The 18408-nt window shown below is 40.7% G+C and overlaps 1 protein-coding gene across 1 annotated transcript in view; it reads right to left on the bottom strand.

Moving 5' to 3' along the window:
* HOOK1 (hook microtubule tethering protein 1) overlaps nt 1–11116 on the bottom strand; it is a 30370-nt gene extending 19254 nt beyond the window's left edge. The window contains exons 1-4 of the mRNA XM_035332744.1: nt 10964–11116; nt 3699–3784; nt 1783–1855; nt 1375–1425 (exon numbers count right to left, since the gene is read on the bottom strand). Coding sequence (XP_035188635.1) covers nt 1375–1425; nt 1783–1855; nt 3699–3784; nt 10964–11014 — 261 coding nt within the window. The 5' untranslated portion in view covers nt 11015–11116. The remainder of the gene's footprint in view (nt 1–1374; nt 1426–1782; nt 1856–3698; nt 3785–10963) is intronic.
* Nucleotides 11117–18408: the final 7292 nt, after the last annotated feature.

Raw genomic sequence — 18408 nt, 5'->3', positions numbered from 1 at the left:
CCTCAGCCGCTCCTCGTAAGCCTTGTTCTCCAGGCCCCTCACCAGCTTCGTAGCCCTTCTCTGGACTCGCTCCAGCACCTCCATGTCCTTCTTGTAGCGAGGGGCCCAAAACTGAACACAGTACTCGAGGTGCGGCCTCACCAGAGCCGAGTACAGGGGGACGATCACCTCCCTAGCCCTGCTGGCCAAAAGAGTAAGCAGGCTTTTGCTTTCACACAACATGAAAATGTGTTACCATGTAGGAAATCTCAAGAATGAAGAGGCCATTAAGAGATTTGTTATGAAAAAACTATAGAGACTATACAGTATTAGATCAGGAAATCAAGAGACCTAACAAATGTTCTTGTTTGTTACCGGGCTTCATACATGAAACTGGGATGTCACAAAACATCTCTTTCGGGGGCCAGATAAGATAGCTCTAAGCTTCCTCTCCTAAATCTTTATGTGTGTTGGGGGAATAGGTACTCAGTGCAGTGCTAGCCAATGACCGTTACCAAACTCTGCACCTATTTGCCTCTGAATAGGTCTAAATCTAATGTGAAGTGGATGGCATTAAACATATACTCAATCCACGCAGCAATTATTTATTGCCACAAAGTTATTCACCTTCATAAGAGTTCATTGAAATTGCTCTAGCAATTGGCTCAGCACTTGGTGTCACAACTAAGGCCAGGTGACACCAGGAAGCAGGAAGATGATCCGGCTAGCATTTCTACACCATACCCATTACATAACTGCAGTCACTCTCCACACAAAATTAAACAAATGTTTTCTGTTAGTGGGTTAGTATCGGGCTTCTTTTTTCTTTTTGCATTTGTTTATTTAAGTCAGAACACAGCACCCTTTTATGGCTACCATACTGTCCTGCATAAGTGAGAACAAACCGCACCCCTTCCTGTATCCAGGGGATTCATTATTTATCTACCAGCTTCCAGGTGTATATCAGAAAAAAACTACACCAGGATCGCTAAATGCTCTCTTGTGTGGAAAAGGATTTGAACTTCACCAGACAAGAGCAAGTATGAATATGCACCCAAAGGTCTGTAGGATTCTGTAGTTCAGCACTTCTGACACGTGCCTGGGCAGCGACAGAGACACGGTTTCCAGATTATACTCCAAGTCCTACCTAAAGTAAACTGCTCAAGCATGTGTCTATATGATATACACAAATACATCGTTTTTATTCGCATTAGACTAATTTTGTGTTCATTCAGACCTCCCATTTAACTGGATAATTATCACATACTTTCTATCCAAAAAACCCTTAAAATAGATTAGTTAGCCAAGGGGAATAAAAAAATATCCCAAAACCCAGGTCAAAGAGGAAAACATCTATTCTTTCAAACAACCATAAAATTGCTGCTTTTTCCATACCTCATGATAGTAGTCCATAATTCCTTGCAGTATCTTCTTCAGATTACTAGACTAATAGATAAAAGATAAGGTTACAGGTTTTTATTAAGACTATTAATTTCACTGTAATTAAATAATTTACAATCAAATGTTTACACAGCTTTATGAGCAGACCATGTAATGACAGGGGAAAAGAAACACCACAACAGAAAATCCCCATGCAACAATACTAGAATCCAATCAAACTACTGATACATTTCTGTATCAGTACATTTCTGATACATACTGATACATGTTCAAATACATTTAAAATAACCTCAAAAAAGTCTGTACTTAATTCTGATCAGTAGTTTTTGGACTGATAGATTCACTCAGGAAAAATACCATATCCAACCCCACAAAACTTTTATTAACTTCAGCACTGAATACCTTTATCCTCCAGTTGTCACCAACATCTTCTTTAATGCGACTCAGCCAAGATGCATCAAACCAAGCAACATCTCTGAAATGAAATTCAATGATGAAACATTAATAAGCAAACATTTAATTAAATAGAGTACCAGATTCTTAGCATTAAATCATCAGAAAGTTTAACTAGGGTGTCTAATGAGGCATGAACTCTTGGAAATTGCAAATTATACTTATGTCACGGGGAATTTCCATCCTACTGGCTGAATTATGATACTATCTTCTAGGGCAGGAAGAATTTCTGTATATGTTCAAGCTAGCTAAACCTGGAAACACAAGTATGTAAAAGGCCTTTCTCATGCTCAGTTACTATCTTAAAAAGTGATCGCAGTGCTGTACAGAAACATTATCATTTGAAAAGTGCCATCATTAAGTTTGCTACCTACTCTTATACAACTGGATTTTTCTACCTTCGTTACAATTAGTCAAAGGCACTTTGCAAGAAAAAAAAAAATATCATTTTATCTACTTGTATTTCATATTTTTTTGTATCTCTTCGGCTCCCTTGGGTAGAAATATATTCACCAGTATAAGTGAGTTGCTGGTGGGGGGGACTTTATTCACATTGAACTGCCAAGATGTACAACCACAGCGGACCTAATTGTATCTCAACTTTCACACCACACTGTTTATCCCTGGTCTCAGAGCACCTAGTAAGAAAAGTTATTATCCCCACTTGCATATCAACCACTTGCTTGTAAAGAAATTTGCCCGAGGCCTGTGTCAACCTAGTACCACAAATACATGCTAAGACAGAGTTCTAGCTGCTAGACTACGCCGCTGCTACAGACCTTCGCTTGTAGGACTGCTGATTGTTTCCTATGCTAGCATCCTGACGTGGCAGTTTGACTGACACACTACTTTAGAAATAGTGGCATCCCACAGGGACATGCTAATCTAAGCCCTGGTGAACAACTGTGACAAGAAGAGCTTGTTAACAGACACAGTACAGAGATGCTGGGAAGCAAGCCTCGGCAAAACTTCACTAGGCAATTCTCAATTAATTTTTGCAGGCCCCAGGAAGAGTGAGCTGTCTTTATGCAGCACACTTAAAAAAAAATAAAATAAAATCTGTCAACTTGAAAAAAAAAGTTTAACTCTCTAAAGTTTAAAAAATAATTTTTAAAAGTAATTTCTTAGTCAAAAACGTATTTTGAGCAAGGAAGTGGTAGTTCAGGCTTCTCTTTTATTATGGGAGTCACCACCAACAATGTTGCAGTGATGACTTGTTTCAATAAAAGAATGGTGTTGCAATCCTCTCTGAGGAAACTGCAAATTTCAGAATTAATGTGTCACCCAACCCAGTACCATTTGTCATCACACCAATAAAAATGGAATTATTTTGCTTTTGTTCCATCCACTACAACAACTTTTAATAGTAATGGACAAGTGCTGCTGAGGTTTCCTGCTTCTTTTTTCCACACAAATAAGTTAGCACTTAGAACATAAGTCTACAACAATTGAGCAATCCCAAGAGGAAGACAGGACAGAGACATGACTTTTGAACTATTAGGTCCTCATTCTACAGAGGCACAGATTTCCATGGATACCCATATCTTAGGTATACTGTTGATAAAAAAAAAATAAAGAGATTGTATTTTTGCCTAATTACTCTTAAGTATGAATTTAATACTGCAGTATTAGAATATCTCCTCAACTTCTCCATTCGATCACATTATTATTTAACTAGTTTATCATCTCCCAAATAACAATATGAAGTCATACTTTATTTTCTGCTATAAACCATCTACTCTAAATTTGTAACTATACCACAAATGTTTGGGCGGGAAATGTTTCATTTAACATGACCATGCATGTTAAATACAAAAACCTCAAGAAACTAAATACCTCTTCTTGGAACTTAAGTATCAACTTACATTTGATGAAGTACCTGTGCCATGGCTACCCCATTAGTCAAGTCTTGAACATCTCTGCAAGGTGCCGCAGTATTGAACGTCTGCAACTAAAGAAGGAAAAACATCATGTTTCTTAGTCAGACAGGACAGCAAATTAATTACCAATTTCCTCTTTAAGACACAAGCATTTAAAAATACGTCTTTCTACTTCAGGCAGCCTGAAATCCTTTTTGAACTACGCAGCTTTTAAGCCAACCCAATTGTCTCAGTATCTGTGACTGCTGATTTTAACTATTCGCTTAAAAAGTTAGTATTACCATGCTTTGCTGAGATAAATGATTAAGGCCCAAATAGGATTTTAATCAAAGTTTGTAATTTATTAAGCGAATAGAAGCAAGCAAACAGCACTGGGTGCGCCAGGAGTCTCTGCTCCACCAAGACGCACACCTATTACATCAGGTGGCTGATTTTTATGCTACTAGACTAATACATATTTATCACTATTCCTAGAAAAGGCAGGGTTATTATAATTAGTTCCCGGAATCTGAACCCTCTCTGGGCGCATGCGTATCAGTCTCTCGTGGTCTTTCTGGGGGTCTCTTGTGCTGAAGGCTCCTAGTCTTCCTCCCAGGCTTTGTCTTTCGGTCGTCCTTCAACTCCCCCTTTTTCCTTATTTGGTGGATCTCTTAGGCAGAGTCTCATGCAAAAGTCAGCAGTTTCCAAAAAAAACCTCCTTGGTCCTCTTATCTCCCAGACTCAAGTCTCAATGTTCGCCCTTCAAACCCTCTATTTACACAAATTGCTGGATGGTTCCTTTGCACAATACAAGAACTATGTACACTAATCACTCTGTTTTTCTTAGATAGAAAGTTACATTTCATCACGCGGCCCTAGCATTGTTTCATACTGACACAAATCAAATGAACATACTTCACATTTGCTTTTCAACACTAGTCTTGTTATTAGAAATCAGATTATTGAACACTAATTTGGGAAACTAAATTCATAGTTATCCATTCCTCAGATTATGTTGCAACACTTAATTCTGGACACACACTACCTATGCAAAAAGTGGCACTGGACAAGGGAATGAAGGCTGATGAGAAATATATATATATGTATACGTATGTATCTCCAGTCCTTTACTATGTACATTTAGTAACAGAAGTCACAACATCAGTCGAGTGCCCAGAGATTATCTAGGGATTAAGAAAGAAAGGAGAAAATTATACAAAACCACTGGAAAGTTAATGCAGTTATCCAAGAGCTACTGTACACCTTAAAGATACGAAGACAGCTGAGAAATACTGAAGCATTTGAAATGGTGCAAGTTGGCAACACAGAATTCCAACACTGCTCTAAAGATGTTCCTATTAAAATATGCACCTTCAAAATATTGCTGTATATACAAGAAATTTTTATTGTAACATCTACTACACATCTTCCCCAGGTATCCATATATTTTTTTTCTGGTATTTTACAAGCGTCACGCTACCTAGTGTTTAAACACACTGCTGGATGTAATTTTACCCCATCTACATATTTCTGCCTAAAGATTAAGCAACAAAGCCCGTTTTCACTTTTCAGCTCTATTATAAAGCCAGATTACAGATGAAATTCATTTATTGGAAGTTTACTGATCTATTCTATAGAAATTACTGTAAATAATCGTTGCATTCTGCCCAGTGATTCTAAGCAGAAGTATAATTAAAGTCCCTTTGTGCTAGGCCTACACAAACAAGGTTCAGTTCCCATCCTAAAGATTAAGAATTACCAGCTTGTGTTTTCTGCAGCTACCTTCTCCAGAAGTAACAGCTGGGAAGAACATCTCCATTTCTACATCGTTACAGAGCACTGCCAGGACCATTCGCCCACCAGAGAGCTCTATACACAGTAACCAAGAATCCCATCATCCAGCAATGCACAGGCTGTAATGCAAGTATGGTACACAGCCGCAGGCAGCTCTTTTATCAGGGCACCAAGTTCTGCATGCAAGTTTCAAGCTATACAGCCTTAAGGCACTGAGGTACCCAGGTTCTCAGGTCACTCCACTGACTGTAAAAAGCAACTCCAAACTCCAAATACTTCATCAGGCTCCAGGAGTTTGTGTCTTGGAGAACCCCTCGAGCACAGACAGGATATTTGCCTTTAACAGCCCTCAGTGTTGTTTTCTTCCATGAGCTTGGTTAAAGCACTTCTTGTAGCCCCATCTCAGCACTCACAGGCTCTGCAGGACACCCCTTCTCATTAGAGCTGCTCATCTGCTGGCTTCACTCCACACCCCCTGCTTCTCATGCGGGAAGAAACAGCGAACAAAGCCTTCCCTGGCTGCGTTCCCCAGAAGCTCAGGTCTGTACTGAGCTCTGCCACAGCCACCTCATCCTCCTGTGTCATTCAGGGGCTCTACAGTCCTCAGCCGTTCAGCCATTCCTCATACAGGAGCTCTCCCATACTTCCCAGGAGGATGGTTGCTTTCCTCTCAGTTTTGTCTTTCCTGCATTTAAGGTCTACAGGATGGGATTACCTCAACATTATACAGTGCCCAAAACACAGAAAGTATTTTCTTTATACTACCCCCAAGCTTGTATCTAACATTTGACAGAATTATCTGCTAACGACTGCAGTTTTTCATTCCCAAACAACCATAGGCTCAGAGCCCACTACCCATGATGGGATGGGAGAGCTGCTTCCGCACACATCAGTTCATCACTTGGTTACTCAGGAGAAGAATTCCTGGTAAGCTTTATTTCAAGTTCCGCCTTATTTAGCACAATAGATAAAAAGGACAAAGTTTACCATTAATACTGTAAAAAGATTTCTGTTGGATAGAATGGAACTAAGAACAGACCCTTATAATCTCTGCCCACTGTGAACACTGACTTCTGGTACTTAGTATGCTCACGATGCCCTAAGCCACCCGTCCATCCCAAGAGAGCTGCCCCAAGCATCCTGTGACACTTCAGCTTCTTCAAAAGCCACCGGTGAATGACTTAGTCAAGTGCATTTGGGAAATGGCACTACTTGGACAAGAGTGGCAGAGAAGTATTGTTTCCAGTTGTGAGAATCTGAAGCTGTCATTTCCCATGCTGTGTTTCTAAGAGCGACCAGAGACTCTGAATATTGGTTTGCTTGCTTCAGAAACTGCCTAACTGAGCCCAGAAGAGAAATATATGCAGACAGGTTTTTTTTACACTTGTTTTTCAATTTAAAAAGTCTTTTAAAAATCCCCTATTATGGCAAGCGACAAATCGGTAATCCCTTGTAGGTTACATAAAGGATTAAGTAGGAGCACACAAAGTGAAGCAGCGGTGACTGGTTTCTAATACTATAGCAGCCTTAATGCCAACTCAGGAGCAGGCACGGCAGCTCACAGAAGTCAAGACCAAGCATGCCAGAAGTCAGAGCTTCATGGCACAGCACTGCAGCGCTGCCATTTGGATATACGCCCTTGTAAACTGAAGAAATTGCTAAGTAGGGTAACAGGTTTTCCCATTTCACTTCTCTGATCGAGGTCATCCAAGCTGGTCGAAGCAAACAAAGCCTCAGAAAACCTTGTGACGCACACCGCGCTGCACACACCGGTACCTCTGGGAATAGAAAGAGCTAATTAAAATTAAGCAAAAAGCAGGACCAGGAATCTTAGTTTCTCCATGTATTCGAAAGTTTTAGAAGTGCCCAGAAACAATATGAGAGTAGAGATATTAATCATGGATTCTCCAAATCCCATGCCAGTCCAACCACGTCCTCAGAGCAGTTTCTTAATATATTTATAAACCAACAAAAGTTGGGGAGGAGTTTGGCAGAGGCAACCATAGACTTCTGGATTGCAGCAGAGCTATTTTGTTCACATTTGATTAGTTTTTCTAAAAATACAGCCTTAAAGACATGCTGAAGTCCATTTCAAGAATCTAGCTTAATCACTCCCTGCCACGTGCTACTACAACAGGGGCAGATATTTTTCTCACACCCACACAGCTATGAGATTCAAACTATGCATTTGAAAACTTAATTTTCTATCACACAACATTTAATGCCTTTTCTCTGGATCTGCTGAAGGTTCTACCGCTGAACAGCTGTACATCAAGCACAAATGTATTCACAGTGTCCGGTAGAAATCAAGAAAGCTACGCAACACTTGAAAATGTACGTCCTAAGTCTCACCCAGGTGTAAGAGCACAACTGCTGTGGAAAAATCTTCCGGCTCAGAACGTTACCATCCATGTAACACACTATGTGCTGCTGTCAGCTGGCTCTCACGTAGCACTCAGTCACATTAGGACAGATGAACACCTTGACACATTCTACAAAAAGGGAAAAATAAAAGCCACCCTCTCTGATTTTCAAAGGTTCACTTTTATCAAAAATGTCTCCAACAAACACACCAAACCTGTCACCTTGTTCCTGGATCTGGAAAGGATGAAAGTCTGGTGGGACTAGTTCAAACTCCTTCCTTTCCAAGACCCTTTAAAAACTATTCTCTCAAGCAGCTTCTAATTTGTGTATGTGAAGCTTTGGGTTATGCTTGCTCAAATGAGATTTCCAAAACCCACTTTCAGAAGATCATAACCAAAGAGAAACAAAATTTTCCTGTAAACAAACCAGTTAAGTTGGTTTCCATACCAGTGATCGAAAGAAGCACTGCAGTTTTGTCAGTCGCTTCCGTACAAGCAAGGTCAAGCCTTTGCCATGATTTTTATTAAGCTTTGGATACAAATAGACTCAGGTCACATTTCTCACGTTTGCCACCTGTACCTCTTACGTCCTGCACTTCATTTATCCTGGCTCTGATTTTAGTAGAGGAGCGTTTCTGCAAACTGAGCTACGGGGGAAAGAGGCCATACGGCATCTTGTACTTGCAGTGCCCAGGTATGTGCTTCCCCATTCAGTACGCTCCCACTTTCATTAAATGAAGAGCGATTACGGATGTGTGATGCATACCCAAACACCCACACGGTGTAACACTGCAGCATATATAAGGCGAGCACACGCCTCACCAACGCTCTAAGGCATTGCAATTGGCTGGCCATAGACCTACAGAGGATGCTTGCAGAACTGACCCACATGTAAGGACCCTCCTCTAGTTCGGTGGCAGAGACAGAAGACTTGGAGAGGTGCAGTGCCAGAAGACATTCAATAAATTCTTACTCTCCTGCATAGTACTGCACCGCCAGCCCCACGGAAGCAACACTTCCATGCCTCTGTTACCCACGGATGGAAAACATTCAGGTTTACTCCACATCTAACAACCAGTTTGTCTTTCTGACTTAGAAAATTGTTTCTGCAACAGGCTTGTGAGTTCAATCTCAACAGATATTCATTGAGTCAGATTTTCTTAGGAACTCGTACACATTCCCGATATAATCTAACTCCATTCCATTTTTCTGTAATGTCCACAAAAATTAAATCCAATCACATCTATGTTACAGAACCAATAGATAACATTTTTATTCATACTTTCTCTTCCATCTCTGGGCAATGCATGTTTTCTAGTATGAAACTGCTAATGTTAAAGAAAAATCAGGATATGGCAGCAGAACACAGAAAGTCACAAGCCAGGGGAACAGATCTTGGTTGCATTAGAGAAGAAACAAACTGAAAAACCTTTACAACTACAGAGACTTACTGAACCCTCTTCTCTTCAGACACACAGCACTTCGTTCCTCTCTCCCTAAATACCCAACTTCAGAAGATCAATTTCTTTTTCCCAAGATTCAATCTGCTAGGAAGATCAATTTGAAAGGACTTCTTAAATATATCTTTATGAATGCTTGGCTTCTACTAAGTTGTAAAGTAGGTCAGAGAAAGAAGGTGTTAGACCTAAAGCTGCACACCTAGCAAAGCATCTGCCGGGTGTTGTGTACAGAACGGGAACACACGGGAGTTGGCTGTTGATTTACACTAACAACTCTGTACAATGCCCTTTCCATTTAAGGCTTGACGAAGTTATTTTAGAATTCTCTTTAGGATCCATTATGTAGTTAGAGATACATACTGTGACTATACTAAAATGACAATTAAATGTAATACATTTTAAAGGAGGAATTCTAAAAATAAATCAGCTGAGCACTGCTGACAGGATTTTGTGATAGAGTTCAGGACTGTATTTGCTCAAGTTCTTTCACTGGTTTATTTTGCAACAGAATCATGTTATTTTTAACTGATTACCATGAGGAAAAGAAGGTTAAACTGCCCAAAATGAGAAAGAATAAATAGATTAAAAGATAAGAGATATCTAACTAAGAGAGGTAAGCATAAGATGGCTGAAATTCTAAAAACCAACAAATTGTTGGGGGCATACAAGGGCACCAAAAGGAAATTGGGAGGAGGAAAAGAAGGCAGAAACTGTTTTTCAGTGCTTTGTAACAGATTTAAATGCATTAAAACTGCTGTATTGTCATGCAGAGAGGAAAAGGAATATCGATTCTGGTAGATGTTGCCAATTTCATTTTCCACTTTCGCTGATTTCATTCCTGGATCTCCACAATGCTTCTCAAATGCTCTCTTCTCTCCTCTGTTTGCATTTTGCACAGGAAGAATACCTGTTAAACCTAGAGAAGCTAATCAGGCCAAGTATTTCTGGCCTTTGCCACATGAGTTCTGTGTGACAGAGCTCACTCCCTCCTAAAACATTGGCATCTGCCAGACTAAAATTACGGATGAGCGCAGAAGAAACTCGGAAAGGACAAGGGACAAGGCAAGGGAGCCTGACAGCTGAACCCAACCAGAACGTCTTTCTAAGCACATGCAGCAACACCCACGTCAGCATGCTGCACCTGGCTGTGAGCAACGCTCTGCTCAACCGAAACCTGCAAGTTCTGAGGTTTCCGCTCCTGACAGCCAAATTAATTGCACATATTTACTACTACTGTTAATTACGGAGTGGTTTCCCCATTGAAGCCACTGCCGTGGAACCACAGCTTGGGCCTACAGGCTACCACAGGCCCTTCTGTAGGCTGGCAGTCCTGCAGGGGCCTTTTACCGGCTGGAGAAGGAAATTTATCGTGCGGGCCCTGTCATTGCAGCCGTGCCTTCGCAGCCTCGACCCCAACTCGCCATTCCCTGGCCGCGGGGGCCCCTCAAAGCCTCCCCGGCCCCACAGGACCCCGCAGGACCCCTCAGAGAGCCCCAGTCCCTCACGCCCCCCCCGTCACCACAGCAACGGTGCCCTCGCGCCGCTCCCAACGGCCGCCCCCTCACGAGCCTCCCCCCCTTCGGGCGACGGTGAGACAACGCCACCGGCCGGCGCTCGACGCCCCGGCGGCAGGAGGGCCCGAGGCGGCGCTCACCCAGAGGATGAGGCTGTCGCAGAGCCGCAGGTCCGCGAGCTTCGCCTCCATGGCGGCGGCGGCCGGCTCCCCCCGCCGAGCGCCGCGCGGCTGACGTGACAGGCCCCGAGCGGAGGGAGGAGCAGCCCTGTCAGCGCCCACACCCGCCCATGCCTTCAAACGCCCGGAGTGGCAGCGGGATCCACCAATCACAGGGAGGAGGTGGCGCTGCCCGAGCCAATCGCCGGCGGTATTTGCAAGGGGCGGGAGCACGGCCTCTCCCTCAGCGCTGCCCGCCGCCGCCGGTGCTGGTGGTGCCCGGGCTGGGCCCCGCGGCTGCCGGTAGCGCCACAAGATGGCGGCGGGCGCCGGACCCGTGCGTCCCAGTGCCGCTGGCGTGGCTCGGAGCCGCCTGTGACCGGGGTGTGGGGAGTCAGCGTGTCTGTAACGGCCTGTTCTTAAACGAGGCTAAATTATCAATAAATAAGATCTTAAAATTACCTCTTTTGGGGGAAGCAAAGGGTGGAAAGTGCTGAAGCACAAGTCTGAGGAGAGGCTTTCAATTCTTCACCAAGAGAGAAGCATGGCAGAAGAAGGGGTTCTGCCGTCCCCGTCTACACTAATATTTCCTTAATAAGGTTCAGGATCTTGTAATACCCTGCCTCAAATGCTCCAGAGAAAAACCTTACATTAAGGCAAAACAATTACACTGTCCTTCTGCTGTTTTAGCACAAGAACTTCAGTAACTTTTTGCCGCCATTACAAATTCATTTGAACTGTTTTTGTTTGGTTTTGGTTTTTTTATTATTATTATTTATTCAGTTTTATAAAGATTGTTATGGGCACCTGTTGTTCTGGAAATACCCAGGATGACATTACCACTTTGGTGAAATACTGTAAGAGCGGACTACGAAGTAACGAGTAATAGCTGATAAGGGTCTTATATATGCTTTTCTTGGGTGTTCTACTTATACGTGCTTTAATCCTCTGTTACTGATTCCACTTTGTGTGAAGGATTAAAATTGCAGTGCATGAAGTAGACAGCATTTACATAACTATTTCCCCTCGTAACGCTATCCAGCAGTGATAAAGGCTATCATTAAAAACAGAATAATGAGTAACAGGTTCTTTGAGTAAAGCCCCACAGACTTCTGTACTAGGATTTGTACTGTTAAGAACATTTTTATTATATAGTTGTCCTCTTTTATAATTTCTATTAGTTTTTTTTTTTTTTTTTTTCAAAAAAAAAAAAATCTTTTAGAACTCTTCATTTGGTTACTGTTCCTTCTGGTACTTTACGTCCTTTCCCTTCACGGGAAATAACAGTGTCATGTCATTCCTACCCACATCTTTATGCAGTATCCTACTCACTTCCCACAAGCACGTAATTCTCCATGTCTTCCCGTTGACTTCATATGTTTTTTCTCTACAGATTCAGCATCCCACACCTTCACTTTCTTTATATGGTTTCTAGAGACACTTCCTCTTTTCCTGGATTTATGCTACACGTGCCAGGGAACAGCAGAAGGCAGCAGCTTTCCAGGAAACCTGGAACCAGGAACAGAGCCAGCACGGAAGGCACCAGCCGGGGCCATGTCCCACAGTACCTCAGCAGTGCAGATAAAATGGACAGGTTCAGGGATGATCAACTGTAAATGCAGATTATTATGCAAGTTCATGACAATGAGGTAAGTACAAGGTAAAGCCAGGAAGGCAACCCACCAGTCAGGGTCAGACACAGTCCCATGATTAGCACCGTGACCAGGCAGTTCTGAGGTCAAGCTGGGAATTAATTCCAAAGGTCACAGTTCAGATCGGCAAAATCCACAGCTAAGAGTGAGCTGAAGGCTCAGGGCTGAGCTTAAATAGAATTTCTGGGCCCATGGCAGAGGGTGTGGAGAGGGGTACCCATTGAGGCCACTAATGCTTATTAGTGCACTCAGGGTCCTAACGATGTGCTCTGTTTCAGTGGGGGTCATCTTCCATAAATGCAAAAAATACTGCATAGAATACTTCTCCTCTAGAGGGCTGTACAGTACTGACAAAAGGGAAGGGTGGAGCTTCATCAGAACCAGCCAAGGCCTAATAGCCCTATTTCAGGATTGCTTCTAGTTCAAAAGCATCCTGAAATTTTTCATGAGATAGTTATGCGGGAAAGATGGTACAGACTGTAGAGTACAAGGAGATGGGCTGTAATCTGTAGCACAAGCACTAGTCTGAAAGAAAAGGCAGGCTGTTCAGTTTGGTAATTGGGATTATGTCAGAAGAGATTTGCTCACCCTTGCACTCCTGGTTTTTGCAACCTCTTTGGAGGGCTGACTCCACATAATAGAGTGCTCTCTGAAATAAATCAGTTATTGGCACACTGTGAAGATATTTCCAAGGAACATTACACTTACAACACAGGGAATTTTACAATGAACTACAATACCAATCTGTGTAGCTATTTTACATCTTTCCAACTGCAGCTATACACGAGCACATCAGGAACACTGGCACTGTGCTTAGAGTTCAGCTGTCGGGTAGAATAAGTAGTAACAAAGGGAAGTTATGTAAGTAATGTGGGTGATTTGGGTTTAGTTTTTAAACCTAGCTGGAAATTTCTCCATGAATTGCAGCCCACTTGAATGTCTGTCATCAAATTCTGGTTTTGTGCCAACCAAGGTAAAGACTACGACCTATGTTAACATTCCAGAGACAGGGAAGACTAGCTTGGCACCTCACACCAGGACTGCAGTTCAGTCTCACCATGCCTAATGTCTGCTGTTAACAACATTTTAAAGTCAGGCTAAATTACTTCTCACTGATCTTAAATACATTCACTCCTCTTGATAATGCATCCTTCTTGACAAAAGCGTCTGACAGTCGCTTAGTAAGGGATGTCTACAGTAAAGAATGGCATTTGCTACCATAATTTAAATTGCTAGACAAAGAAAAAAAAAAAAACAGATTGTTAAGACTTTTTGATTTTCATTGGGATTTGCATTATGTCCAATAATATGAATGATATTTAGTTCAGACAGTACATTTTGTTAACTTGCTCAAGAAAGTCTTATGTTCAGACACTTGAGTTTCCCATAGCTCTTGTGGCAAATACACATCTCTCGTAGTTTAACAATATTCTTGTTCTGTTCAAAAATCCTCATTTATAGGACTGCAACTAGTAGAGATTTTTTAAGCACTTGGAAACAAATACATTAGAATGAAAAATACCAAACAGTGACACTTGGTGGTTAGTTATGTAGCTTGCACATTTGTTGGCAGAATACATGAGCTGAAAAATGAATCTCAGCTTTTCTGTCATGTTTAGTAGCTTCACTGATACAATTTGTGGAAGTCTACACTTCTCTGCCATCTTTCAAAAGCTTCAGAAGCATCAAGTAAGCCTCTTGATGTTCTATGGGACCAACACATATTTGAAATTTTCAGATGAAAAAATTAGAAACTAACCAGTTACCAAGATTTATGCAGTTAATTATTACAGAATACCAAATGCTGTAAGATTCCTAATGCCTGGTGTATTTCTTGGGCCACATATCCCTTCATGTCCCATCATAATTACATCTTTATTATATGTATACTTCCACTGCCTTTTGAATCAAGTTCGATCTATATTGGAAGTTCCTAATATTTTCATTAAAAAGGCATTGGCTATCTGTTTATTTCCAAAATGTGGATTATAACTTAGAAGTTGTTATAATCAAACAAGGATTATTCATCATAACTGAGCATGTAAAAACCATAGAATATGAAGAAAAATCATGGTTCTAATGTGAACTCCTGTTATTTGACTGACTGAACATTTCATCAATACTTTACTGGTTTCACACAGGTACATGTCTCCTGAATGCACCAGAAACAGAACAGGCTTCCAAATCTGCAGGTCAGTGGCACTCAGCGATGACAGTCTTGTGACTGCTTTACCCCCATGGCTTGTTGTAAAGTAACCAGAGACCCATGCCAACTGGATTAGTCGTACCAATCCACTGTGTACACCTTCTGGGGCACTGGTGAAAGAGTTGAGGGAACAGCTAACTTCATTATTGCTTTCCAATCTCACCATGACCTGCATTTTACAAGAGTAGCAACTCCCAGAGCAGAGAGGGGTTGAGGTTACCTTACCACTGTCTGGCTTACCTCTTATTTCTAAGAAAAACATCTTGATGAGATTAAAAGAAAGGAAAAACAAAGCAAAATAGAAACAGTAAAAAAAAAAAAAAAAGATAGCCCTGACAATCAAAGTATTACTGGGGTAGCTGACTAGTCCTGTTTCAGATCTATGCACTTGTATGACTTTCACTAAGAGCAGGAGGTACTGTCATTGGTATTTAATATGAGAGGAGTAGGAAGACAGGTGGTATATCGGGTATGTCTATATTGCACAGTTAGCCCACATGACCGGCTACACTGTGTGCCAATGTAGCTCTTGTTCAAAGGAGATCCCACTAAGATCCCACTTTAAAAATGCTCTGCGATACCTTACAGGTCAATTATGCCCTGAGGGAAATGGGAGAGGCATCATGACTATGAATGTAAAATTTTTTCAGTATGTAACTGAAGTATCTGTTCTGTAAAATACTCTGAAATATTTTGTCTTCTACAGGAGATGAAAAGCATTATAAATGCATTCATTATATATATATATATATAAAAAAAAAAGCAGTAGGAATTCTGGATATTTTATGATTCTGAAAATTAATGCTTTTATGAGAGTGTATTCATCAAGGGAGATTGTATTTGGGCTTTTCTGAAAGGTGGAAATATTTCCACATGGAATAAGCATCTTTCATATATTTTCATATCTGATGGAAATACTATCATCACTTGAGGCCCTTCTTGGAAGTCATTCAGCTATGAGAACACTTACTTTTAATAAAAGACTGTTTAAGCCAGTGGGATTCCTGGAACTCCTGAGCCATTTACGCTCCTCTTCACACTTTTCTTAGCACATCTTAACACAATGAGTATTTTCTTTGATCCCCACAGACTTCATGGCGGTAAGAAACTGTAAGTCATCTCATTAAAACTATGACAGCTTAGACTGGCATTTTTAGCCTGTCTCACGATGAATTAGTTTTGACTGGAGTAATTTCTGGGGTCCTTGATTACAAAAATGCTGGTATAGATATCTTAGTCCACATAATAAAGTGAGTTTGTATACAGAATACAAATGCATCTACACATATTACACAACAATAACATCACAATTACTGTTATTATTCTAGTAGATTTAGTTTACTATAGTAGTTTCAGGAAAAAAAAAGCAAGTATATTACAACTATTTTACCTGATCACTCCTTAAAGAAATAGAAAAGATGAGTGCAGTGAATGACAGATTATCTCTGCCTTAGTATTCCACAATTCCCATTCAAAGGGGCTAGAGAAAATATGGAAATAATGCCACTGAAGCAAAAGTCCCAGTATCCCAATAAATTCCATTAAAAACTATAATGGAAACAAAGTAGGTTGGGGTTGGAAAACTAACTAACTAGATTTTTAAAAAAGAAAGTGACCAGAGCTTTGTAATTGTACCTTTTGGCTTCATACAGCAGGAAAAAATGGTTAACATCTTTAAGAACTGATCTACACAATCCACCTCAATCATCTCAGGAAAATATCTCAGAATCAGGAATTCTTATGAACAGTGACTTTTTGGGATAAAGTATTTACACCTCTGTGACATCATTTCTTCTCCACAAGACCTCACTGTCTCACTGCAGCCTTTCTTCCTAACATGCTCTCTGCCTGCCTCAGTTGTTTTCTTAACATTTGTCAATCTCCTATCTGTCCTTTTCTATTTTAGGCTTTTTGTTTACATTCTCACAGATATCTGCACTTCTATTTTGGTACTCTTATCTTTTTTTTTTCAGTGGACAAGGTCACACGTGAAAATGGTCTTTGGCAATTCTGGTATTAGCTAGCTGACGTGAATTGACATCACGGAACTGTTTGCACTGTCATGGTAGCAGCTCCTGGCTACGCGAGCTCATACATATGAAATTTCTCAGATGCAATTTCAGTTTGAGCTAGTAACAAGATAATCAGTCCTAGGACATGAAATATGACATAGCTTGTCAGAAACAAATCCACATTCACTTTTTCAAATCCTGTTTCCACAGGTACATTGAAAAGACAGTGCAATGTTGTGACTCCGTTTGGCTAAGGAGTATTTGGCAGGTGAGCTTACATCCCAACAAGACCATTTGGTTTATAGATTCTGATCATTATCTTATTCAAAAACATTATCAACAGTATACAAGATTAGCTGAGTGAAATCTTAATCATTGGTTCATTTCCATTATTTTTCAGTTGAAAATTAACAGGTCAGTTATTAAAGATCATTTTTTCCATAACATCGATACAATGGTATAAAAAAAATCACTAAAATACAAAGTATTTGAATACAGAATATTCAGAGAGTATTCTCTAGTTGAAGAAAGGTCTGTGTTGAAAAACAGAAACACTACAAGAAAATGTCAGAGCTATGAAGTGCTATTAAATGCCATGGAAATACCTAAAACACAGTTGTTGATATTCACTGTATCATTTACATGTTGAATACAAGTTTGTATGCATGTAAAAAGCAAGCTCAAATTTCCTATCACTTTTATACCATTTCTTTACTTTGAAAATAAACTTCAATCTGCCTAAGAATCTTGAACACATTTTATTTAGATTTTTAAGAATTAAAGCCAACTCCAACCGCAGGTGGATTGAGCCTCTTTTTAACAGGTTGTTTATTCTAAGCAGTGCCAGACAGGTTACAACTATTTTAATTGGCATTTTCAACAAAACTGCATTTTGTGCTTGGATCATTCTTTAAGATAAAAGTTTTAATAGTCTGGTTTTACTAACCATTCACTTACATTTCCATTTAAAGAGATTTCTCTCTTGATTTCCTGATGCAGTTCACTGACAGCTGGTCTGATATGCTTAGGAAGCATGTTAGTAGCAGCTCTGATAACCTACATCTCCATTTTAGCAGAACACTGCAAAGCCTGCCTACGTATTGTGTATCCAGCAGTCAGTCATCACCACTCTTCTTTCTCAGGATGGAATTAGGTTGGAGCTGGGACACACTGAGAATTTGTAATGCAAAGCTCCATCTCAGTCCTAAGCCCAATGGTTTGTGTCAGATATGTCATTATATAAGCCCTGCTCCTAAACACTGCTAGGAAGAGTAATTTCACATCTATATATGTCTTGATCCTGATATTTGGTGAGGTAGACATTTGGGAAACAGAATAAGAAACTTTATGTGGAAAATTGGGAATTAACAGCGCAATAATACAAGTGGTTGGTGTGAACAGACCTGTTGCCTTTGATGGGACTATTCAGCTATGGGAACTGTAATGGTAACTGAGCAGTAATAGCTTGAGTGACATAAAGAATGAAAACAAAATCCTGCTTGTTCAAACAGTGCAGAATTTAGCATCCAGTTTCCAAGACTAGTCTGTCTGTTGTCT

Source organism: Oxyura jamaicensis, chromosome 8, assembly GCF_011077185.1.
Source record: "Oxyura jamaicensis isolate SHBP4307 breed ruddy duck chromosome 8, BPBGC_Ojam_1.0, whole genome shotgun sequence".
Classification (NCBI taxonomy): domain Eukaryota; kingdom Metazoa; phylum Chordata; class Aves; order Anseriformes; family Anatidae; genus Oxyura; species Oxyura jamaicensis.
This window is presented reverse-complemented; position numbering and strand designations above follow the sequence as displayed.